The sequence below is a fragment of the Grammomys surdaster genome, unplaced genomic scaffold (genome assembly GCF_004785775.1).
Source record: "Grammomys surdaster isolate TR1022 unplaced genomic scaffold, NIH_TR_1.0 125672, whole genome shotgun sequence".
Lineage (NCBI taxonomy): Eukaryota > Metazoa > Chordata > Mammalia > Rodentia > Muridae > Grammomys > Grammomys surdaster.
In genome coordinates this window covers 1,083,068-1,107,494 of record NW_021620509.1, presented here as the reverse complement: position 1 = coordinate 1,107,494, position 24,427 = coordinate 1,083,068, and the positions used below count along the sequence as shown (strand labels likewise).

Sequence of the window (24,427 nt, the reverse complement as noted above, 5' to 3'; positions counted from 1 at the left end):
CTTCCCGTCGGGGAGAGAGTGTAATATGGCGAAGACCTACGACTACCTGTTCAAGCTGCTGCTGATCGGGGACTCGGGGGTAGGGAAGACCTGTGTCCTGTTCCGCTTCTCCGAGGACGCCTTCAACTCTACGTTCATCTCTACCATAGGTAGCGGGGCCTTGGGCGGCCGGGGACCTAGCTGGGCGCGCCCCTGTGGGGCTGGGCTGAGGGATCGACTCAGGATCCACTCGGGCTGAGGATCCGGGAGGGTCGCGGGGCCGGACAGAGAACCGCAGCGGCCTCCGCCTCCCGGCAGGGAGCCCGGGCCCGGACCCTGGCGGGACGCCGGAGACCAGGGTGCAGACAGGGACATGCAGGCTGCAGTCTGAGGAAAAGCGTGCCCTGGGCTGGGGTCCTGGCGCCTGTCAACAATCTGTGTCTTTACACCAGACCTCTAGACTGTTCTTCCGGGGAGATCCCCGTCTTACAAAAAGTGGAAACTGAGGCATGGAGGTGACACCTGACCTCGTGAATAGTTTCCTATGTGGCACGCTTGGCATGTACAGTATCAAATCTGTAGTGTACTCGTGTTGGGTGCTGTGTCCCTGGAGAAGGAATTTGAAACTGAGGGAGGGTGTGGCATGCACTGAAGGTCACAGTCTACAGGTGTCAGGGATGAGATTTGAACCCAGGTGTGTCTGACTCCAAATTCAAGGTTCCGCTGTTCCAGAGCTTCAAGGGACCAGCACCAGTGATCCACATCTAAGTCAGGACTCCAACCTAAAGTTCTCCTGCCTTCTCTCTGAGGAATGGTGACAGTATCTGTCATCCCGGTGGGAATACAAGACAAAAAGTTCCAATGAGAAACTAAGACCAGCCATGGCTACGTGCAGCCTTGACTGACTTCCCTATCACTGGGCCAGGAACACCACCTGTCACTTTCTGAACAGCTTTCCCCCGGGGCTGCCTCACAGCGCGGTTGAACAGAATTGGCTTGTGATGGCCTCAGTCCTGACGTCAAAACTGGTGCTGACCATGCTTCTTACCATGAATAGTCATGGCTCATATTGAGATATTACCTGGAAGTAAATCCTGTCAAACAGAGCAGCCTAGATGGTGTATGGCCCTGAAACAAGAGAACGGTCTCTAGGCCTGGTTTATCCCTAGTCAGGATGTGGTTCATTGTTGGAACCCAAATCCAGCGCCCTGAAACCAGATGTGGCAGTGAACACCTGTGATGACAGCACTAGGGTGGGGGAGACAGGAAGATCAGGAGTTCAAGATCATCCATGGCTACATAGAGTGTTCAAGGCCAGCCTGGGCTACATGAGACCCCACCTCAGAAAGAAAGGAAAACTTAGGGAATGATTTCTGTGTAATGTCGACTCAGTTGTTGTCTCCCTGGCCTGACCATCACATGTTTATGGCACCTCCTTCCCAGTCGGCACTCTGAAACAGCCATTTGTCAGGTGTCAAGTGTAAGGAACTGGATAGGGAATCATAACCTGAGTTCTAGGTAGGGCAAGCTCTAACCCTGTCTGATCCAATTTTATTTAGAGGAGGTGTGGCACTGTCTGTCTTGGCTGGTGCCCTGGGTGGTTGAGGATTAGATCTATACAACCAGTGAAGGGGTCAGTCAAGAGGGAGCAGAGGGTTCGGCTCGCCTGAGCACAGGTGCATCTAAAGCTTCTCCCCTCCCCCACCCAAACACTCAGCTTTGGAGTTACCCTCAGGTGAGGACCAAGCAGGAAGTGACAGTAGCTACCCACAGGCTCTGGCTTGTTCTCAACACAGACCTCAGTTTCCCGTCCTCAGACACTTCCTAGTCAAACACTAACATGGTGACATTAGTTCAGAGGTGTTTTTTGTTTGCTTTGGCATGCGTGTGTGTGTGTGTGTGTGTGTGTGCAAGCATGTTCCTGTGTGCATACATGAACAGTTGGAGTTGTTCCTCAATCTTCAATCTTCACCTCATTTTTTTTAAATTATCTTTTTGGGAGTGTACATGCATGCTTATGCACATGTGTGGGTCAGAGAACAACTTTGAAAGACTGTTCTTTTCCTTCCACCCTGTGGGTCCTGGGGATTGATCTCAGGTTGTCAGGTTTATGGGTGAGTACCTTCACCCACCAAGCTATCTTTGCTGGGTCTCTCACTGAACCTGGAGTTCACTAAGTATTGAGTCTAGCTGGCCAGCAAGCCCCAAGACCCTTCTTTCTGTGTCTCACCAGTGCTGGGATTGTAAGTTTATGCCACCATGCCCAGGTCCTTGTGCTTTTGTGGCAAGCACTTTAGGGATTGAGCCATTTGGTTTGTTTGTTTGAGACAGGCTAGCTATGTAACCAGACTGTCCTCGAACTCATGGGAAGCACCTGCCTCTGGCTCCCAAATTCCAGTGTCAAAAGAGAGCTTATGGAAGTCAGTTTTCTCATTCTACCATGTGGAACTCAAGTCTGGCTTCGTGGTAAGCACCTTTACCCACTGCTGCGGACCCATCTGCTGACCTGCAGGGCTTACTTTGCATCTCACATATATTTGTTCAGTTTTTCTTTTTGAAATAACTGAGGATGGAGCCAAGGGCCTCAACACAGGTCAGCTACACATCTGACCATTGACCCTCTCCATCTGGCTGGTTTAAAACTTTTTTTTTTTTAAGATTTTTTTTTTTTAATTTTGTATATGTGAGTACATTGCCACTGTGTTCAGACACACCAGAAGAGGACATCAGATCTCAGACAGATGGTTGTGAGCCACCATGTGGGTGCTGGGAATTGAACATAGGACCTCTGGAGAAACAGTTAATGCTCTTAACTGCTAAGCCGTCTCTCCAGCCCAGTTTAAAAATCTTGGTCAGAAAACCCACTTAGTCCTTCAGGGGCCCGAGGAGATTGGCCTCATCCTTTATAGTGAAGTGGGTGTGATGGTCAAGATCACCCAGTGAGGTAGGTGGAGGTGGCAACTGAACCCAGGATTCCTCCCTCCCGGAATCAGTATCACATTCCCACAGATCTCTGTCTTCTAGAAAATTCTTCTTCTTTTTTTGTTTTTTTGTTTTTTCGAGACAGGGTTTCTCTGTATAGTCCTGGCTGTCCTGGAACTCACTCTGTAGACCAGGCTGGCCTTGAACTCAGAAATCCCCCTGCCTCTGCCTCCCAAGTGCTGGGATTAAAAGCAAAAATTATTCTTCTTGACCTTGAAGTTATAGCCTTATAACTCTGGAGCCTCGTAAAGTTTACAGTTCCTCACTCGATTTGTGCATTAATAAACATCAGGAGGGCTCCAGACCAAAGCAAGATTTATGACTACAGTTGGTTACACACTGACCCTAGACTTATATGACACACTGGGGAATGTCTCTGGAAGAGTGTACCCCAACCATCTAGTCCTAAAGTTATACAGGAAGGTACATCCATCCACAATGGAGCCAGCAGCCTGCCTTCACTGTGTTCATTAATGAGCCAAGATTGAGTGGTGATTGTTTTCTGGAAGCTGTGCCCATGTGACAGAGCCCTGTGAATTATTTGTGGTGTGTACCTGGCCCTGCAGCACCCCGCAGTCAGTTCTGAAGCCAGGCTCAGACCCATTCATTGTTCCAGCAGACACTGTAGTTGTGTTATCTAACCATCTCTCTGTTGTTAGAGATGGGACCTCATGTAGGTAGCCCAGGCTGGCCTCAAAGTCCTCAGGTAGCTGAGGATGACCTTGAACTCCTGATTCCTCTAGATTGCTTGGGTACACCAGGACACCCAGTTTATTGGATGTAGGGATTGATCCCAGAATTTTGCTGTATGAGCAGTCTACCAGTCACAGCCTGATTTGTTTTTAGTCTTAATCACATTTTTGTGTTGGGTGCTCCTGCCGTAGTGCATATGTGGAGGTCAGAGGACAGCTTGGCAGAGGTCAGCTCTCTCCTTTCATCATACGGGTCCAGGATCAGACTCAGGCTTAGGCTTGGTGGAAGTGTCTTTACCCACTGAGCTGTCTCACCAGTCCTGTGTGAGAGAAAGCGTGTGTGTGTGTGTGTGTGTGTGTGTGTGTGTGTAAGAGGGGGGGGAGGAGGAGAGAGAGAGAGATTGATTGACTGACTGACTGACTGACTTGCATTGCCAGGCTGGCCCAGAACTCCTAGACTTAATTTTTCCTCCTGCCTCCCAAGTAACTTCAAACTTATTTGTAGCCAAGGTTGCCCTTGAACTCCTAACATCCTGCTGCCACCTCCAAGTGCTGGGATGACAGATGTGTACTGCCACCTTAGTTTATAGTGGTGCTGGGCCTATCTTCAGGCTAGACAAGCCCCCTGCCACCTAAACCATAGCCCCACTTCTAGATTTTTAAAAGTTTTTAATAACATTTATTAATTTAATTTAATTGGGGGGGAGGCTGTGTGTGGATCCTGGGACTCGAACTTGAGTCATTGGGCTTATTGGCAAGCACCTTTACCTACCACCATTTGACAACCTGGATAGTGGGTAGTTTGTGTCTCCTCTAGACGTAACTGAAAATCTACAGAGGACCCAGGCATGGTTATGCTTTTAATCTCAGCACTAGGGTGGCTGAGGTAGGAGAGTCACTGTGAGTTTCCAGGTCAGCCTGGCCTGCAGAATCTGCTGCAGTGCTGGCCTGAGTGTGAGAGCCACTCCTCCCTCCCTCTTCTCTCTGTCTCCTGGCTGGTCCTGGCTGGTCTCAGATTCACACCTGGCTACCATCTTCCCTAGAGCAGCTGAGATAACTCCACTGTTGATCCTCACTGAAGGTGGAATGGTAGGCTCAGCAGACCTTTGCCTACTTTGTCCACTGTTCCCTCCCAGCACACTGTAGTTCTGTTCCTGAGCACAAGGTCACAGGGAGTTCTAAGTACATAGTGTGTAAGGCTAAGAGTGAACTCTATCTGTGTGGCAGTGGCGGTCTGTCATTCAGTGATCCCCTTCCCCATGCTCCTGTGACCCAGTCCACATGGTTCACTCATCAGAGCTTGGAGGGATTCATTCCTTTGGTCTGTTTTAGAATTTGAATAGACAGATGCCTGTTCATATCTCCAGGAAAGTTTATGAAACAGTGAAATTCTGTCAAAAATAATTCAGGTCAATGAGATGGCTCAGCAGATAAAGGCACTTTCAGGCAAGGCTAACAACAACCTGAGTTCAATTCTTGGGATCCACGTGGTAGAGAGAGAAAGAGAGCTGCCTCCTGAAGTGTACCGCCACCTTCTAAAAATGTGTATGAAAAAAATGAATGGAATATGTTCAGAATTCCTATGTAAATAACCTGTCATAGTATTTGGGTGTAGGTGTAGGTCCTGAGCCATCTCGTGCACATATGGGATGTGTGTGTGTGGTGTGTCTAGTGTTGGAATGGTAATGGTGGATGAAAGCCTCCACAAAGCCATTTTGAACAAGAACTTGAGCAGGAGAGAGGCACCAGGTGACCGGAAGTAAAGAGCATTGCAGAAGAGAGAAGAGCAGATATGAAATCCCCTAAGATACTTAGGATATGTAGGGAACTGCCAGGGGACCAACATGGCTACAGAGGACTGCTGTCTTTGTCACTGCTTTATGGCTGTGAAAAGACACCATGACCAAGTCAACTTTTATAAGAGAAAGCATTTAATTGGGACGTGTTACAGTTTTAGAGGTTTAATCTGTTATCCTGGCAGGGAGCACGCTGGCATTCATGGTTCTAAAGCAGGAGCTGAGAGCTCCTACCTGATCCACAAGCCAAGGGGGAGAGGCTGGGCCCCAATAATATACCCCTCCAACCATGCCACACCTCCTGATCTTTCCTGTCCTTTCAAACATGTTCACTTCTTGGCGACCAAGCATTTAAATACATGCGCCTTTGGGGGGCCAGTGGCATGTTGGACCCAGAAATCAATCCCAGTCATTAGGCTTGGCAGCAAGTTACTTTATCTTGCCAGCCCTTAATTAAAAACAAAAACAAAACAAACCACAGTTTTACCATATCTGACATCTCATTGGTCCACCCATTTAAAGCATACAGCTAGCTCAGTGCCTTTTGGTGTGCTTTGAGTTACACATCCATCACCATATAAATGTATAAATGTATAATGTCTCCTTGTGCCAAAAAGAAACACCAGCATCCTCATGCCCCTCGGCCCTTTATCTTCCCCATGCCCCAGCCTGGCAACCTCAGGCATTGTCCTTGTCTCTGGATTTGCCTGCTCTGGACACTTCACGTCAGCCTAGTCACTCCATATGTGGCCTTTCCTGCTTGGCTTCTCTCACTCGGCATTGTGGTTTTGAGCCTCTCTAAAGTGTCTCAGATGGGTGTCTTTCATTCAGTTCCATGACTGAGCTATATCCCACCATATAGATGGTCCGTTAGCTGGTCTTTTTGGCTCTTGGTAGCCCACTGGCAGCTCTGGAGCTGAGGCCAACTTTGGGGACATAGTTACAGTTAGAGTTGGTTTGGGGTTTTGTTGATATCACATAGGTTGGCCTCACATTCATTATGTAGTTCTCACCCTGACCTGCTGATCTTTCTGCCTCCACTTTGTAAGTGCTGGGATTATAGATGGGTGTCAGCACACCTGGTATACAGACAGTTTGCCAGCTACATGTCAGAGCCCTGTTCCATAGTCATCTAAGACCCCTTCCTAATGGTGCCACCTCTCCCTCTGTAGTCCCCTTTCCTGAGGGGGACTTGGAAGCTCTTTGGTACCCACTGTTCCTTCTCAGTCTCCTCTACAAGCCTTGGGCTTCAGATGTAGCTCAGAGGTAAAGTACTTGCATACCATCCACAGCAAGGCCTGGAGTTCCAGCCAGAGCCACTGGGAGAAGGCAGTGTGATTGAGTCATACCAGGTACACCAACACCCAGAAGGTAGAGGCGGGAGGATCAGGAGTTCATGGTTACCTTTGCCTACATGAGATTCTGTCCTCAAAAATAGAAGTAACTGGGGAGAAAAAAAAAAAAAAAAGCCAGGCAGTGGTGACGCACGCCTTTAATCCCAGCACTTGGGAGGCAGAGGCAGGCGGATTTCTGAGTTCGAGGCCAGCCTGGTCTATAGAGTGAGTTCCAGGACAGCCAGAGATACACAGAGAAATGCTGTCTACAAAAACAAACAAACAAGCAAACAAACAAAACCAAAAATAGAAGTAACTGAAGCAGTGCAGTGACTAGGGAGAGAGGATATAACCCATCGGCAACACAATGCACTATGGGGTGGCAGACCCCAGCCTGTAGAAGGCTTTAGGATGCCCACTGTGAGGCTGGGCCAGGGGCAGCAGGAAGGTGGGGCCAGCCCAAGGGCCTTGCCATCTGCCACTCCCAGCTTCCCTTCAGCTGCTGTTATCCCCACAGCCTCAGGCTGTGCTTCTAGCTGGGAAAGATACTTCCAGAAGCTTCCAGTTTTGTTGTGGAGAGGACCCTGAGGTCCTGAGGACCCAGCATACAGCTGCTGCTCCAGAAGCCACAGCCACAGCCAGGAAGTGGCCTGGCTTTGATAACCTTTTATTCTTCCTTTTCTTTCAGGAATTGACTTTAAAATTAGGACCATAGAGCTCGATGGAAAGAGGATTAAACTGCAGATATGGTACGTGCGCCTGCCCTGTGTGGCCCCGTCTTGTGTGGCCCCTGCCCTGTGTGGCCCCTGCATCTCGGCCCTTCACGGGGCTCTACACTGAGAGCAGAGCTGGTGGTGCCTCTCCACATACACACACTGTCATCCTTTTCTTTTTTATGTTTTTTGAGACATAGTCTGTCTGTAGTCCTGGCTGGCCTGGAACTAACTTAGTATGTATGTAAATCAGGCAAGCCTCAAACTCACTGAGATCTGCTTGCCTCTACCACTTGAGTACTAGAATTAAAGGAGTGTGCCACCATATCCTGTTCCAAAGATGACTTCAAATTCTTGACCCTGCCTGTTCCTGAGTGTCAGGATGACAGGTGACAACACCTGGTTTTTGCAATGATGGTATGAACCCAGAGCCCAATGAATGCTAGGCAAGGGCTCTACCAATTGAGCAAAATTCCTTAGTCCCCAGCCCTGAAAACAGTCCTTTTCCTCAGAAGATCTCATAGTTTCATACCCAGCTTGGGTAGCCGTCTTCTGCTGGCCTCTGGAGCCTCACATTGTGTTAGGGACACAAGACCTGTGAGAGAGGAGCTGCCCTATCCAGTGAGCTCAGAGTCCCAGGGTGCATGAGAATTATGTTGAACCTGGAAAGAGCCCTCCATACCAGGAGGTAGCAAAGACAGCAGAGAAAGAGAAAATTCTCGAAGCTTTCATATGTGGGAATGGATAGGATCCCAGCGGCCCAGTACCCAGCAGATATGCCATGAGCCATGGCCCTCCCAAGGAGTAGGCAGAGGTGGTAGCATAAGACTCCTGGGCTATGAATTTCCTCTTTCTCTTTTGTTGTGACAGTGTCTCACCATGCTACCTAGTAAAGTAGCCCAAGCTAGCCTGGGACTTCAGTCTTTAGCCTTAGCTTCCCAGGTTCTGGGATGACGAATGCACACCACCACACCCAGCTGGGGGTTTCCTTCTGAGCCCATGGCCTCACCCCAAATTTTAAAGGCCTCACACCACTTCCTGTTTTCTCCCCTGAGGAGAACTGAGGCCTCAATTTCTGGTGTGTGGACCTGAAACCCACAAACAACCTTAAAGCTAAGGCCAGACCCAGCAGCCAGAGTACTCATAGTCCTCAGCTCTGGGGGCAACCTTGGCAGCCAGGGTCAATTAGGAAACTGTGAGTATCTAGGACCCCATCACTGGTGTGGACTGAGAAGTAATCCAGCATCCTGGGAGGCTGACTTCAGGCAGCCTTGAGCAAACAGACCCAAGTTACATTAGAGAGCAGTGGTATACATTTGTCATTCCAACCTTCATGAGGCAGAGATAGGAGGGTCCTGCATAGTGAAAACCTGTGTCAGAACCAAACAGAAGAATGTGATCAAACACTCAGCCGGGTAACCCTGGGAGGGAGAAGAGAGCCTAGATGCCCCTCCACCGTGGCATGCTCAGGTCTCTAGTCTCAGCATGAGCCATCACTTGACTTGCCAGTATCTCTAGGCAGCCTCCTAGCTCCCCTTATCTCTAGCTAGTCATCCCCTCCTGCTCTGACTTCAGACCTTGAACCTGGATGAGGGAGAATCCTTGTCTGTCCTCAGGGCTCGGTCATCAGTCCTGGCCACATGGTAAGTTACAACCCATAGAAATCTGCCACTTCCAACACAGTGGCCATGCTGCAGCCTTTGTGCCTGAGTCCAAAGTGACAGTCCCAGCAAGCCAGGCCAGGCCACCTGCCCCAGCTCCTCCCTTTGTACCTCACCCCTCAGCAGTCTCAGCCAAGAGAAGAGTCACTGGAAGGCTGGCCTGGGCTGCCATTAACATTCTTCACCATGTATGTTCTCTGGAAGTGCGACCAGCAAGTTATCTCAGAATTAAAATTAACATTAAAATGAGAAATTTGGAGCTAGGAACAGGGTTCAGTGACAGAGCACTTACCTTAGCATAGAACACTTGAGTTCCATCCCCTTGCCATAGTAAAGTAAGATTCAAAGCCAAGGGGCCAGCAAGATGGCTTAGCAAGTAAAGGTGTTTTCTGCAAAGCCTGATGACCCTGAGTTTGATCCTCAAGACCTAGACCTAGAAGGACAAAAACAACTCCTGCAAGTTCTCTAGCATATGCTTTGGCACTCACGAACAATAAAAACAACAGAAAACATTACAGGCAAGCTTGGAGTAAGCACTGGGCCTTTCTGTGGAATCCAGACATCCAGGGCCTTCAGGAAGAGCCAGGGATTCAGGGACAAAAGGCCTGCCTCTGAATAAGTCATTTTCCTCCAGGCCTAGGGATGGACCTATGGCCTTGTATGTACTAGGCAGACACTACCACCAGACACACCCTGTCCCTTTCTTATTCTATGACAGTGTCTTGTGTATCCCAGGCTGGCCTGGAACTCACAATCCTCCTGCCTAGGCCTCTCCAGTGCCAGGATGACAGGTGGGTATGTAGACCATACACCCCATATACCCAGGTAGCACTAACTCAGATGCCACCTCCCTAGACACAACCTCCTTCATGTAGGTAATGACAGAATGCACTTCAGAGCAGCAGCCCCTGAGTTCATCCTGCTGTTTTTGACTGTCAGGACTACAGTCCATCCTCAACATCAACTGCAGGGACCCCCAGGACAATACCTGGGAGCCAATACATGGGTAGAGGGGACAGTCCAGTGGGACATTTGTCCAGGGGACTCAGAAGGGCCGTGGTCTATCACTCCACATCCTGTTCTATGTAATCACGGGAACAGAGGCGACTCTTTCTTGAGCAGGAGGGAATCAAGGGAGAAATCTAGCAAGCCAAGGATGTCACTAATACCCTTCATCTTTGCTTCTAGGGACACGGCCGGCCAGGAGCGGTTTCGGACAATCACAACAGCCTACTACAGGGGTGCCATGGTACCAACTTTGTTATTGTTGAAGTGGAAACAAGCAGCAGTACTAAGGCCTGAGTGATTGGCTTTTGTTATTGTTGTTTCATCTTGTTAAAACAGTCCCAAAATGTAGCCCAGGCTGGCCTAGGACTCAAAACCCTTCTGCCTTAACTTCTCAAGTGCACCCAGCTTGTTTTATATGTTCTAAAATGTTGTATTGTGTATTTGTGTGTGCATGTGTGTACATGAGTGTGGAAACCAGAGGTCAGGTCACCCTCCAGCATTGTTCCTTGAGTGTTTCTCATTGGCTTGGAACTTGCCAGTAAGACCAGGCTAGCCCAGAACTCACTTTAGTCCAGGCTGGCTGGGAACTCACGGATTTTCCTGCCCTAGCCTCCCCAGGCTAGGATATCACAGGTGTCTGCCCCCATACCTGGCCAACCTTTGTGTCTTGCAGAGCCAGTGTTCCAACTCTTTAGGCAACTCAGGACCCAACTGGCTTTAAAGAGGTCAGTGTGCCCTGACCGGCTCCCTGAAACAACATTTCCACACACATCACAACCTGTCCCCTCCTCCAGACTTCAGACCCAGTACAGGGATGAGAGGAGCAGCAGGAAGACAAGCCTCCACCAGCCTCCAGGAAGGCCCTGGAATTTACTAGAACAACTTGAAGGCTGGACTTACTTGGGATTATCGTTCCATCTTCTACCTCGGCTTGCACTAGCAAACTCACCCCCACGTGGTTTCCTGTGGAGATAGGGGGAGGCAGCAGGAAAGGACCAGGTCCCACCCTGACCAGGTGCTGCTTGTGTGAGACCCTGCAAAGCAGGACGTGAGAACAAAGGAAGCAGGGGGAGCCACTCGGGTCCTGACCAGAACCTGGGCCACCTCCCAGCCTGTATCCTCTCAGAAGTGTCCCCACATTCCTGGGAAACCAAATGGACACCTACCCTAGAGTCCCATTCTCTCACCTGTGCCTGCTGTAGCCCAACCTGCCATTTAGGGCCACAGGCTCCCAGTTCTTCCCAGCATGCTGTCCATGCTGTGAGCACAGTGTGAGTCTTAGTCCTTGTGCAGGCCTGATGCCTGAGAACTCATGGGGACACTTGAGCCTAGGAGCAGCAGGTGTGAATACTGACATTAGAGTAAGTATTTAGAATGTCCCAGGAAGGGCAGCCAACACTGGAAACTCAGTCCCGTGGTCTGCAACTTTAGCATCTTCCTTAATATTAATCCTGTTTTGCCCCTCAAGGGTACTGGGGTCCGGAGTCCCTCTGTTCTCTGGAGAGAGCTATTTGGACCTCTCTAGACTCAGGTAGTCTCCCTAAGCCCCCACTTCCCTGACCGATAGTACCCTCAGTCTTAGCCCGGCATCTCCTTGGATCATGGTCATGCCCTGCTGAGTACAGGTGTGGACAGGACCCCGAGACTTGGCCGTCCAGCCTATTTGAGTTTACACATGGATTCACTGGCTGTGCCCTAACCGGCACAAGATGATGGGAATCTCCTTCAGTATTGTTGATGAAACATATTCTCACAGTGTAGCTTAGGCTAGCCTGGAACTTCTGATCCTTCTGCCTCAGCCTCCTGTATGCTAGGATGACAGGTCTGTGCCACCTAACATACATGCAAACCATGTCTGGTTTACAAGGAACCAATGATGAAACCCCGGGTTACCTTAGCCTCTGCATCAGCCTCCTGAGTGCTGAAATTAGTTAGTGAATTATTAGTTATAGTTTGCACGGGCTAGTGACAGCTCACACAGACAGCTCATGTTACTTTGTTTTTATTTGGTTCTGGTTTCAGGGCTGGGAATGGAACCCAGGCCCTGACACAGGCCTATGCCCCTGCTGGTCATTCCTCTTCCATGGCAAATGTGGGCAGCCTTAGAGATGGGCTGCATTCTGTACAAGACTGTCCCCTGTAGTGGATGCCTGAGGCAGAGGGGCAAACAACGCCTAGACTCGAACCAGCTATGGGACTGGAAACACAGTGCTTGATCCTGTGTGGGCCTTGTAATAGTGCCACCAAGTGCACCATTGTAGGCATCCCATAGGAAACCTCCTGCATATTGTCTTCTGACCTATACATGCACATACTCCTGAAGCCCCATATGGAAATGTAGGGATGTGCTGGACTGTCAGAGGGTGGTTGCTCTCTGATTCAGTGTCCTCTGGGTGTGTGTGTGTGTGTCTGTGTGTGTGTGTGTGGCCACACCCAGTCCTGATGGGTACACTGCCTGCCCTGTAGACCCTCAAAGTCCATGTCTCTCCCTACCCAGGGTATCATGCTGGTCTACGACATTACCAATGAGAAGTCCTTCGACAACATCCGGAATTGGATTCGGAACATTGAGGAGGTGAGGGTACCCTTTTGGTTCCTCTCCTGGGCTATGCCTCTGAGGCAGGAACCTGGGGAACAGTTGGAGAGAGCGGAATGGGGCCAAGACACTTGCTGTCCACCTGAATTCATCATTGCCCTGGGAGCACACAGTGCTATTGGCTGCTCTTGGAATAATTTCTGCTTGGGATCACATGAGCATTTGGCTCAGACATTTTGAGCTGCTATACAGCAGGGTCTGAGCCTGGCCAAGTCCACATTCAGGTCAACAGGTAGTCATAGAATGAGACCCTGACTTGTGAAGGGACAAGGAGGCAGCCAGTCCAGCCTCCCCTCCCAAAGTCAACTTTGTCCTCTGTCCAGTTGCTCAGGTGCTAGCCACACCCATTCCCTCCCTGGCCGGCCCCACCTGTGGCCCTGATGACTAAGCAGGTGGGGCATTGGGTTTAAGGTGTCAAGAACTTCACCTGTTTATAAAACCACAAAGGAGCACTTGTCACTCTAGACCCAAGACTGGGGTCACCCAGGCCAGGCGGAGAGGCAAGCCCTTTGTTTATGAGCAGTTGCTCTGGGCTCGTGTTGAGACCAGGCCTTTGCCCTGGCTGTAGAAGTCATCCTGGTCAAAAGCGGAGTCCTGACTTTGGCTTTGGGGATGCGCTGAGTGATCCTCTGGCAGACAGGAGGTGTGGCAGGGAGCAAAGAATGAGTTTCCCTCACAGCAGAGCTGCTCCCTGATACTCTCTCCTTTGGGAAGCATGGCCCCTTCTACAGAGGAGCCACTAGAGGGACCGATGGGGGAGCTAGCTCTAGGAGAGAAGTCAGCTGAGCCAAACCTGGATACTCAGCAAGAACTTAGCAGGAAGTCTTGGCTATTCGAGGCACAGCCTTGTTTCTAGAATGTATAGATAAGAGAGTTGAAAGATCCAAGCAGGCATTGGGACTTGAGCTGGCAAGTTATTCAGTGGGTAAAGGCACTTGCCAGCAAGCCTGATACCCGCAGTTCAGTTCCTAGAACCCAGATCGTGGAACCCAGATGTGCCATGGTGTGTGCATGCGATTGCTCACAAGCTGACACAGAATGGCTGTTGAGGGCATGGGTAAGGTCTCTCAGCATCTGCTCTGGGAGTCATGCCTCTTGGAGCCTGGTGACCATGATCCATGCAAGCCATTTGCACAGGCAAGAAGTGTTCGACATCTGGGGACATGAGCTGCCAGCCACCAAGCAGTCCACACCCTGCCTTCCACTTTGACCGTGATCTGCCCTGTTCTCCTCAGCATGCGTCTGCAGATGTGGAGAAGATGATACTGGGGAATAAGTGTGATGTGAACGACAAGAGACAGGTGTCCAGAGAGCGGGGAGAAAAGGTGGGTACTGTCCCGGGGACCCTCGCAGTCACTTACAGCTCAGGGTGCTCCTTCCTCGTCTTCTTGCCATCCTGACTTGCCTTCGATGGAGAGATCTTGTGAGGCGATGACCCCAGGCAGGGCAGAGGCTGCTCATGGCTAGCAATGAGAGCTTGGCAGTGAGCTCTTGTCACCAGAACCAAGCAAGGGCTGGCATCACAGCAGGGAACAGAGCTGCCATAGGCTATACCACATTCCTCTCCTCAGCTCCCTCCCCACTCGGTACCATCACACCCTTAGCTTGGGTATGGTAGCAGCCCGCCCCAGCTTCCATTCCTAAGGAAACAATGGGAGTCCACACTGTGTTCACGTGTTTCCTCCATTACAGCTGGCACTCGACTATGGGATCAAGTTCATGGAGACCAGTGCGAAGGCCAACATCAATGTGGAGAACGTGAGTCTAGTCCAATTCTGCAGGGATCCGTGGGCTTGTGGGATCGGGGCTCCGGGGCTGGAGGGGCCTTCCCTTGGGGGATTCAGCCTGGGGGATCCAGAGGAACTGGCCTCTGGGTCAGTCAGGACGCATTCGCAGTAGCTCAGCAAATGAGGGAAACTGATGCTCAGACTCGAGTATCTAGTACTCAGTACTTAGACCCAGCTCTGTTCATCAGCCACACTACTAACTCACTCCCCCCAGTGAGGAGCCAGGTCCCAGTGCTGTGCCCTGATCCTTATGCTGTCCCCAAGGCACCTGGCCCTCAGCTTTTCCCACACAGCCCTAGTGACTTTCAAAAGCAGACCTGCAGTGCTACCTGTAATCTCAGCTCTCAGTAGACTGAGGCAGGATTGCTGAGGCCAGCCTGGGCTACACATCAAGACTGTGTGTGTGTGTGGGGGGAGCTAAATCACCCACATCATTCCACAAGGTCCCCAGAGGACAGTGGTCAAGGCCCTTGTCCTGTTCCATTCCCTTCACCCCTACTCCTCCCATAAGCCACTTGGGCCTGCCCTCCCCAGCCTTTGCTACACTTCTTTCCTGCCATCAGCTTTTTCGTCCCCTGTCCAGGCCAGCCCACCTGCTACCACCCATAGGCAACCCCTCCATGCACTCTCCCCTGGCCCCACTTTCCAGGTCGCCAACCCTTCATGGAGATGCTAAACCTACATCAGAATGTCCCCTCCATGGGGCAGCAGGCATTTGCAAACTTGAATTTGTAGCTGGTTTTCTGTTGGTGTTGGTGGTGGTGGTGGTGGTGGGTTTTTTTTGGTTTTATTTGTTTGTTTGTTTGTTTGTTTGTTTTGGGGTTTGTTTTGTTTTGGTTGGTTGGTTGGGGTTTTTTGTTTTGTTTTGTTTTTGTTTTTGTTTTTTGAGAGAGAGAGAGAGAGAGAGAGAGACAGAGACAGAGACAGAGAGAGAAGAGGAACCAGCTTGATAGTGATACCTGTTGTCCCAATACTTTGGAGGTGGAGGCAGAAGAAACAGGAGATTTAAGGTCATGCTCAGCTACAGGAGTCTAAGGCCAGCCTACAAGAGAACCTCTAAAATAGGAAGGAAGGGAAGGAGAGAGGGAGGGAGGGAGGGGGGAGGCGAGGCGAGGCGAGGCATTGGCATGGACAGAACACAGCCGTGGAGAGATACTCCTTCCAGACCCTTCTGAACCACTCAATAATCACACAGTCTGTGAGCCTCAGTGTCATCAAGGGCCACCAGTCTGTGAGCCTCAGCGTCATCAAGGGCCAACTGAGTGTAATGCCTGCTCACACTCACAGGATTTTTGGTCTGGGGGAGGGCCTTTGTTCCAAGATGCTCTACAGAGGGTGACAGAGTGGACAGAAGGAAATGCTGGCTGGGAGACCTCCCTTCTCTCTAACCAACCACTAGAGGGCGCTGACGGCCTGTTCTTTCCACAGGCATTTTTCACTCTCGCCAGGGATATCAAAGCAAAAATGGACAAAAAATTGGTGAGTCCAAGTCCTTCCTAGGTCGCTATGTGGGGTTCTGTAGGATGCAGCCATCCGTGACCAGAGCAGCACGTCACTGCCCAGACCCACCATCCTAGTGAGAGTTTGCGTGTGTCTGTCAGTCTGCGTGTATGTGCATGTGCAAATGGCAGCCAGTGTCAGTGTCAGTGTGTTCTTTATTCAGTTCCCACCTTAGTTTTTGAGACAGAGTCTCTGGCTAGACAGTGAACCTCAGGGCCCTCCTGTGCCACCTTGACACTGGGATTATAAGAACCACCACCCTGGCTTGGTTTTTTGTTCTAGTTTTTTACATATTATTTTATTAGTTTTTTCATAGTATGAATGTTTTGCCTGCATGAGTGTCTGCCCCATATGCATGTGTAGTGCTCTTGGAGGCCAGAGAGACTGAAGGTACAGGTAGGAGCTGCCATGTGGTGCTGGGAACTGAACCCCGATCCTCTGGAAAAGCAGCCAGTGCTCTAAACTGCTGAGCCAGCTCTCCAACGCTTATATATTTATTTATCTATTTATTTTTATTTAGGATCTCTCTATGTACCTCTGACTGGCCTGGAACTCCCCGTGTAGGAGTAGGTTTTTGGGCAGGGAGGGAGGTCACATGTATGCTGGTACCTGAGAGGCTAGAGGCATGGGATCGCTGTAGCTGAAGTCACAGACAGTTGTAAGTTATACATCATGGGTGCTGGGAATCAAACCCAGGTCCTCTGCAGAAGCCATTGGTGCGCCAACTTCTGCGCTATCCAGCTCCTACACCTGGCTTTTTATGTGTGCTGGGGTCAAACTCTGACTGAACCATCCCTGCGGCCTTTTAAAGCCTGCAGGCCAGTGCTGAGAAAGGAAAGCCAAGCTTTCCAGACTGAGCTCAACGCGTCACTGAAACCTGGGAACACTGTGTGACCCTGCCCCCTGAGCGCCTGCCCTTCCCCAGACCTACCTGTGTGACTTGAGATCAGACAACAACGGTTACTCCTGGGGCTCTTTGAAGTGTGATCACCCAACAGTGTGTGTGAAGTGTGATCACCAACAGTGTGTGTGAAGTAGAGCCTGCCCTACAGGTCACCCACACGTTCATCTGGGCTGTGAGCGGCCAGTGAGGCACAAGGTGGACTCTTCATGCTTACGTCTAAGCAGCAGCATTCCCGGTAAATCTGTGTGCCAGGCAGGTGCAGCACACAACTCAGCGCGTTGTTTGATAACACAGTGTACCCCAAACCTACACTGTAAGAAAAAAGAACTGACTCGTACAAGTTGTCTTCTGACCTGCACACACTCACACACACATAAATAAGTAAATGTGATTTCTAAAAGCTTTCTTTGTAAGAGAAAGACTAGAGTTTAGGTCCTGTGTCTCTAGCAGCAGGCGGACCTCACTACCACTGGAGCACAAGAGCACAAGGCAGACAGCTCTTAAGCCCAGGCCTCCCGAGCCCTAAGGGACATTGTCTCCATGATAGACGCTTGGGGTGTTTAGCATAGATAGGTGTGTAGATGGGAAAGAAGTAGAAAGGAAGGAGGAGCAGAGGAGAAAACAAGACAGTTTGTACCACTGGAGGAAGTGGCTCAGTGGTAGAGCACTTGACCAGCGTCCGTGAGGTCCTCATTTCAGTACCCAGTGGCAGCAAGAAACAGAAACGTGTGGAAAGAGGTGTCTGGGTGTTGGTGGGGAGGGAAAGGGAAAGGGTGACTGCCTGGGGGTGGTGAAAGGCAGATAAAGGCAGTCTGTGGGCTGTGGAAGGGGAGTGAATTGTCAGGAGATAGTGGGAGGCTTTTGGAAGAGGGTGGACGATTAAAGGGTTGAATGACAGCAAGAGTGTGGGTGGATGTGATGGATCATAGGGGAGAGGGAAGGGTGACGATGGGTAGGTGGGGGTTAGACGGGGCGGGTAGTGATTCAGAGGAGGTGGATTATTGACTAGATGGACAGCGGATGAGTAGGTGAGCGGATGGTTGTGTGGGTAATGGTAGGTGCTCGGGTGGTTAGCAGGGAATGGTGGAACAGCAGGGGGAGAGATGCTGGCTAGCTGGCTAGTGGGTGATTGGATCTGGGGTAATGGATGGTGGAGTGATTAGTTGGACAGTCGTGGACAGACTGTTTGACTGACAGCTGTTTGTGGGTAGTAGTTAGGGCTGACCTGACCATTCACAGTAAGTAACCGGGCAAACTTGTGACTTCAGGAAGGGAACAGCCCGCAGGGGAGCAGCCACGGAGTTAAGATCACAGTGGAGCAGCAGAAGAGGACCAGCTTCTTCCGGTGCAGTCTCCTGTGAGGACAAGGTCTCTGCCCATCCTGAGCCTGTGCTCAGCCCAGCTGACTGTGCCTGCCCCGGGCGAGCCTCCACCTCCGATGCTCGGACACGGCTGCCCGGACTCGATTGAGAAATTGATTATTTTAGTAACCATCTGATCTTTTCCACCTTCAGAGATGGGATGAGTTAGAATTTTGCTGTTTTTCCTGTGTCATCTGCCAGTCAGGCCTATCCGTCCCCTGCTGCATTGCCACAGATGGAGAGAAGCTGGGTGGGGGCGTGGAAGCCTCCATCCCCAGCCTTCTGTCCCTCCACCACAGAAGGGAGGCCAGTGGCAGTGCTCAGCCTGCCTGGCCCCATACTCCAAGTACCACCACCAGGGCCACTGAGGGCTAAGCCTGGCACCTGCCTTCACCTGTTCTCAGTTGTGGACAAGTGACAGCCATGTCCACTGTCTCCTTACGTGTCAAACCAAAGGGAAGCACAAACTAAGGAAAGCCCACTTAGAAGATTTTGGAAGAAGTGGACGGCTCCCATGGCCAGAGCAGGATGGGAGTCTGCAGTCCAGACTGAGGTGACATCACCACCACTCTCCCATGACCCACTGTCATTGGACCACCTGCCTAAGTGGCACCAAAACTGCGTCCCCAATCTTCTCCTCCTCTGGCTGGCTCTAATCGGATGTTCCTTTTCTAGCTAAGATGATTTTTTATTTTTCCAGATTCCTAACACCATGAAATGATTCTGTCTGATTTTCTAGCAGCATACCTGGGAGATTGAGAACCAGCGTGACTGCCCTGCGCCCACAGGGCACCTGGTCCCTGAGACCCAGACAGGCATTCCATGGCCCAGTGCTCCCCTCCAGTCTTTACCCGGTTGTGTTGTGACAGTTCTGTCCTCCTGGAGAGACTAATTGGGACCAGACGTCCTGGTGGGAGGGTGTTGTCTGGGAGCACCTTTCTTTTTACTCTAACCCTTCCCCCAAGCTGCTGTCAGTTCAGGCTGTCAGCATCAAAATCTCTCCCTTTTTTGAAATTAAAACCAACATACCAGCAATAGTCACCCACCCTGCCCTGGAGTCTCTGATGTGCCATGTTTACACTGACCAGTGCACTCGGAAAATCAGATTAAAGTGGATTTAAAAAGAAGCAGTTCTGCCTGCCCAGCACCACCTGCGATTGATTGCAGGTTCGGTAGTAAAAAGAGTCCTGGGGCCTGGAGAGTTGGCTCAGCAGTTGAGAACTTGCAGCTCTGACAAACGAGCCAGCAGCCATCCATTGCCAGTGTCTCCTCAGTTAGGGGTGGGACTTCATCCTCCCTCCCCCCATGCACACTAGGATTTTGGCTGGCATGGTCTTTTGGTGGTCTTGTGCTTACAGTCATATCGTCAGTGAGCTACTTGTAACCCTGTCATGTCCAGCAAACCCTGACTGCACACATGCACCCCTCTGGCTCTTACTGCCTGCTTCCTACCTGAGAAGCACTCCACCATACTCCCCAAAGGACCTGCCTCTTAAAGGTCCCACCGAGCTGCAACTGCTTTCTGTGGGGTGTTTTTGGTTTTTGTAGAGGACCACCATGTAGCCCAGGCTGTTCTTGACTTAGCCAGCCTCTTTAATGTTGAAATGGCAGGCATCTTCACCAAACCCAGCTGGCTCATATCATTGTGGGCCATGAAGGGGTCTCAGCTCCCACCTCACAGGTGGGAGGAAGATGCCAGGAAGATGGGGAATGGGTGAGAAAGACAACCAAGATGTAAACAGTGGTTACAAAGTGCTCTGTACAAAGTGGCACTCTTAAGATCCTTCCTGTAGGGGCTGAAGAAATGACTTGGTGGTTAAGAGCACTTGTTGCTCTAACAGAAGCTCGTTCTATTTCCAGCACCCACCTGGTGGTCCAGCACTCACCTGGTGGCTCTCTACCATCTTTAACTCCAGTCCCAGAGGACTGACACATTTGGGCTCCAACACTACGCACACACATGGTGCATAGACATGCATAATGCAGGCCAAACACTCGAACAAAAACTGCCTCCTATCTGCATCATAACTGATATCCCTGTAGCATTAGTTGGCCCTCAGAATGAGCTCAGCATATCTGGTCCTGTCGGGCATATGTGTGATCTGGATTTCAAACCAGTGTTCACCAAGCAGGCTGCAAGGGTGAGGCTTGGTGCCCAGGGTCTGCTGAAAATAATAGCTTGTCCCTTTTGACTTAGATTTTTTGTTTGTTTTGTTTTGTTTTTCGAGGCAGGGTTTCTCTGTATAGCCCTGGATGTCCTGGAACTCACTCTGTAGACCAGGCTGGCCTCGAACTCAGAAATCTGCCTGTCTCTGTCAAGTGCTGGGGTTAAAGACGTGCGCCACCACTGCCCGGCTTGACTTAGATTTTTCAAGAGTTCTTAAACACTTCAACCTCCCTTCCAGCTACCACCTACAAGAGGCTGTGAAAAAGAAAAGTTAATAGGAAACGGGGGTTGTGGACCTGTTTAGAAATAGTTCTTTGGGGCTATTTCAATCATTTTTACCAGCAGTCACTCGGCAATCACCACTCACACACGAATCAGCACCAGCAGTACAATTGAGAAGAAACTGAGACTGCCAATCAGCCCAGAGTGCATGGGCTTCTGTTATATCACAAGAAGTTCTTTGGCAAGTTACTCTCTGTGGAGTTATGACAAGCAAAGATCAGCAAACCAATACAAGAGCTTTGTCAGTGAAAACTAGCCAGGCAGAGCAAGGCGAGCCAATGCCAGCACCTTGCCCCACTCTGTGGGGTCATTTTTATATTCGTTTTAAACATCATGTGTCTTCTCGTGTCTGCTTCAGCAAAACATCATTTGATATAACTGAGTTTTCAAAGAAACCAGAAATTTTTACTTGAGTCTGAGCAGAGATGTTTTTCTCAACATAATAGAGTGATAAGGAAGATAATCCAAGATAGAAAGGGCATTAAGTTGCAGATCGTTAGGCTGTTCCCAGTACTGGGGAAGTTGTGACAGGAGCCGAGACCAGTGAGAGCTACTTATGGGTTTGGAAGAGGCCTTTTAAGTTTATTTTTATGTGTTTGTTTTCCCTGCATGTGTGACTGTACCACATTCATGCCTGTTGCCCTTGGTGAGCTGCTCCTGGCAGCCTGTTATTTCCTGTCTATAGATTTGCCTGCCTCGCTGTGTGCCAGTGTAATTACACACACCCTTCTGTGCCTGGCTGCTGTTGCTCAGCAACAGCTTCTGCTGGTTTCTTTTGTTGAGACAGCGTCTCCTTATGTAGCCCCAGCTAGCCTGTACTTGATATGTAGAGCACTCTGGCCTTGAACTCACTGAGATCTACCTACCTCTGCTACCTATGTGCTGACATTAAAGGTGAGGCCTATCATACCCAGCAGTAGCAAGTTTTTAGTTTATACAAGTTATAGCATGGGGCAGAACTTCCTTCATTTTCATTGTTGAGTAATATTCCAGGGTGTGGTGTTATGTTTTGTGTGTCCTTCCAGGGTTCTTGGGCTCACAGCTCAAGTCCAGTGTGATAATGTTGAAGTAGTAGATTTTTTTTTTTTTTTTTTTGGTTTTTCAAGACAGGGTTTCTCTGTGTAGCCCTGGCTGTCCTGGAACTAACTCACTCTGTAGACCAGGCTGGACTTCTTTATTGACTTCTTTATTTTTTAACTTAAAAAAATGTATTCTCTCTCTCTCTCTCTCTCTCTCTCTCTCTCTCTCTCTCTCTCTCTCTCTCTCTCTGTGTGTGTGTGTGTGTGTGCATGTGCGTGTGTGTGTTTTCAGTGGTCAGAGGACAGCTTGTCAGGAGTCACTTTGTGATTCCTGGGGATCAAACTCAACTCAGGGCATCATGCTTGGCAGTAAGTCCCTTTACCCCTTGAGCTGTGCTCACTCCTTACACACACACCTTTTGAGATAGGGTATAGCCCAGACTGGTCCATATGTAGCCTCCTTCCTGCCTCAGCCTCTCAAAGTTCATAGATGAGAGGTACCCCGTCGTTCCTTCTACTCCAGCCTTGGCATCTAGTGTGGTACCTGCACAGAACTGGTGCCAGTCAGTGTTTGTAAAATGAACAAAGGAAAGAGGAGAAACAGGTGCCCTGTGCAGAAAGAAGAGTGAAATGGGACCCCTACCCAGTCCCTGGACCCCCGCCCTTGTCCCTGGAGTCTGGACCAAGCTGATACAGCTCAGCTGTAGCCATATACCATAAAGGCTGTCCACTGAAGCTCAGCCTATGATGTCAATGGAAGAAGCTGACTTGGAGGGAGAGGCACCTCAGGTGTCGCTGCACCCCACCCTGTTATCTTCCATCAAGTGTCCCTGTTTCCCCTGCCTTGGTGGCCACCACTATCCCCTTCCCTCTTGAAGGGGCTCTGCCCAGCTCCAGCATGGGGAGCATGGCTCTGGCAGGCCTGGCCCTTCTCCCACATACCTTTTTGTCTTGCTAAAAGTTCCATTAGATTACTTTCCTAAAGCAAGCCCCCCCCCCCAACCCCCAAGATCTGTTCCCTTATTTGGCCACTTCCTCCTCCTGAGGCTGACTACCAAGTTCAAAGTATGAAGTCCAGCAATCAAAAGCCCCCTTTGGCTCACCTAGCTAACACACCCAATTAAAATTAAACACCTCATCCTAAGACAGGGTTTCCCCTTTATGAACCGACGTATGCCTGTGAGCCATATCACTCTCCTCTATCCAGAGGCAAGACTTTGTCTCCTTCCTGGACAAATACCCCTCACCCCCTCCCTTGCCTCTCCTTTGTTTCTCTTCCATTCTTCCTCTGCTTCCTGTCTTTGTCCCTTATCCCTGCCCTCTGTCCCTCTGGAGTAAATAAATCTTTGTGCTGAGAACGTGGTCTTGAGGGTCCTGAGGATAGTTTTCCTTTCACTTCCTTTGGGGGCTGTGGCTGTGTCCATCTGTGAACCACAGACATGAGGGTGGGGGAATTCTACTTTGACCGACTAACAGGAAGATGTTAGTCTAGAGGACCACAGCCCACAAGCTGCTCAGAAGAAATGGGGTGGACAAAGAACCAAGGCAAAGCATCTCGTGTTCTCTAAGACTGACCACTTGTACAGGATAACCCCCACAGGACCAGCCATGTGCAACAAAGTGTAAGGAGGATTGGAGAGGTCAAGGAGTTCTCTGAAGTTGGCCCAGCCAGTGAAAGCACATCTCACCCTGAGCTTAGGCATGTCACTGCATTAAGTCACAATAACTTGCCCGGATGTGCTGACTCAGCAGAACTCTTGGGCCCTTGAGTGGGTCTATCATAAGAGCCTATGGTTTTCATTTTAAAGTCAGAAGAAAAGTCAGGCATGGACTGGGTCTGCAGCTCAGTTGGCAGGGTACTCACCTAGTGAAAGAAGTCCTGGATCCCATCGCAGTACCACAGAAAGTATGGGCACACCTATGACTCCAGCGCCCAGGAGGTAGAAGCAGGAAACGCAGAGTTTCAGCATCATTCTCAGCGATGTAGTGGATTCCAGGCCAGCCAGCATGCTGTGAGATCCTGGTTTAGAAAAATAAACAAAAAACAGAAGGGGAAAGAAAAAAGGAATAAAATAGATGAAAATAGAACTCTATGGTTTACTCCAGTTTTGCTTTCTTGCTTTGGTTTTTGTTTGATTTTGAGTTTGAACATCCCTATGTATCCCAGGCTAGCCTGGAACCCTAAACCCTCCTGCCTCAGGCTTCTGAGTGCTGCAACTACAAACCCAAGCTATCATGCCTTGATGTTGGCCTAGAGGGCAACATGATTGTAGAATGTCATTTCAAATGTGTTTTGCAAAGAAAGGCATGATAGGTGCTATGTGTGCAGCGAGTCTGTCCTTTATGTCTCTTTCCAACCTCAGGACATTTGCACATGCTATTCCCTGTTTGCACACTGTTCCTGTACCCTATCTCCCTCGCCCCCCCCCCCACACCAGCAGCCTCTTCTACTTACACCTTTCACTCTCTGATAATCATTTCTTGACCTATGACTACTTCAAGGCTGCTGTAAGAGGCTGGGGATGTAGCTCAGTAGGTAGAGTGCTTATAGCTCAGTAAGTAAAGTGCTTGTAGCTCAGTCAGAGTGTTTGCTTATCACTGGTTCTTGGCATGATGGCACAGGCCTGCCAGCACTCAGGAGGTCAA

The 24,427-nt window shown here is 50.1% G+C and overlaps 1 protein-coding gene across 1 annotated transcript; it reads left to right on the top strand.

Moving 5' to 3' along the window:
* Rab8a (RAB8A, member RAS oncogene family) lies at positions 1–19,440 on the top strand. The gene is made up of 8 exons (XM_028787731.1): positions 1–149; positions 7,472–7,532; positions 10,346–10,406; positions 12,663–12,740; positions 13,997–14,086; positions 14,454–14,519; positions 15,977–16,027; positions 18,221–19,440. The coding sequence occupies exons 1-8, from the start codon at positions 26–28 to the stop codon at positions 18,311–18,313; spliced, it is 624 nt and encodes a 207-aa protein (XP_028643564.1). The 5' UTR covers positions 1–25; the 3' UTR covers positions 18,314–19,440.
* The last annotated feature ends 4,987 nt before the right edge of the window (positions 19,441–24,427 follow it).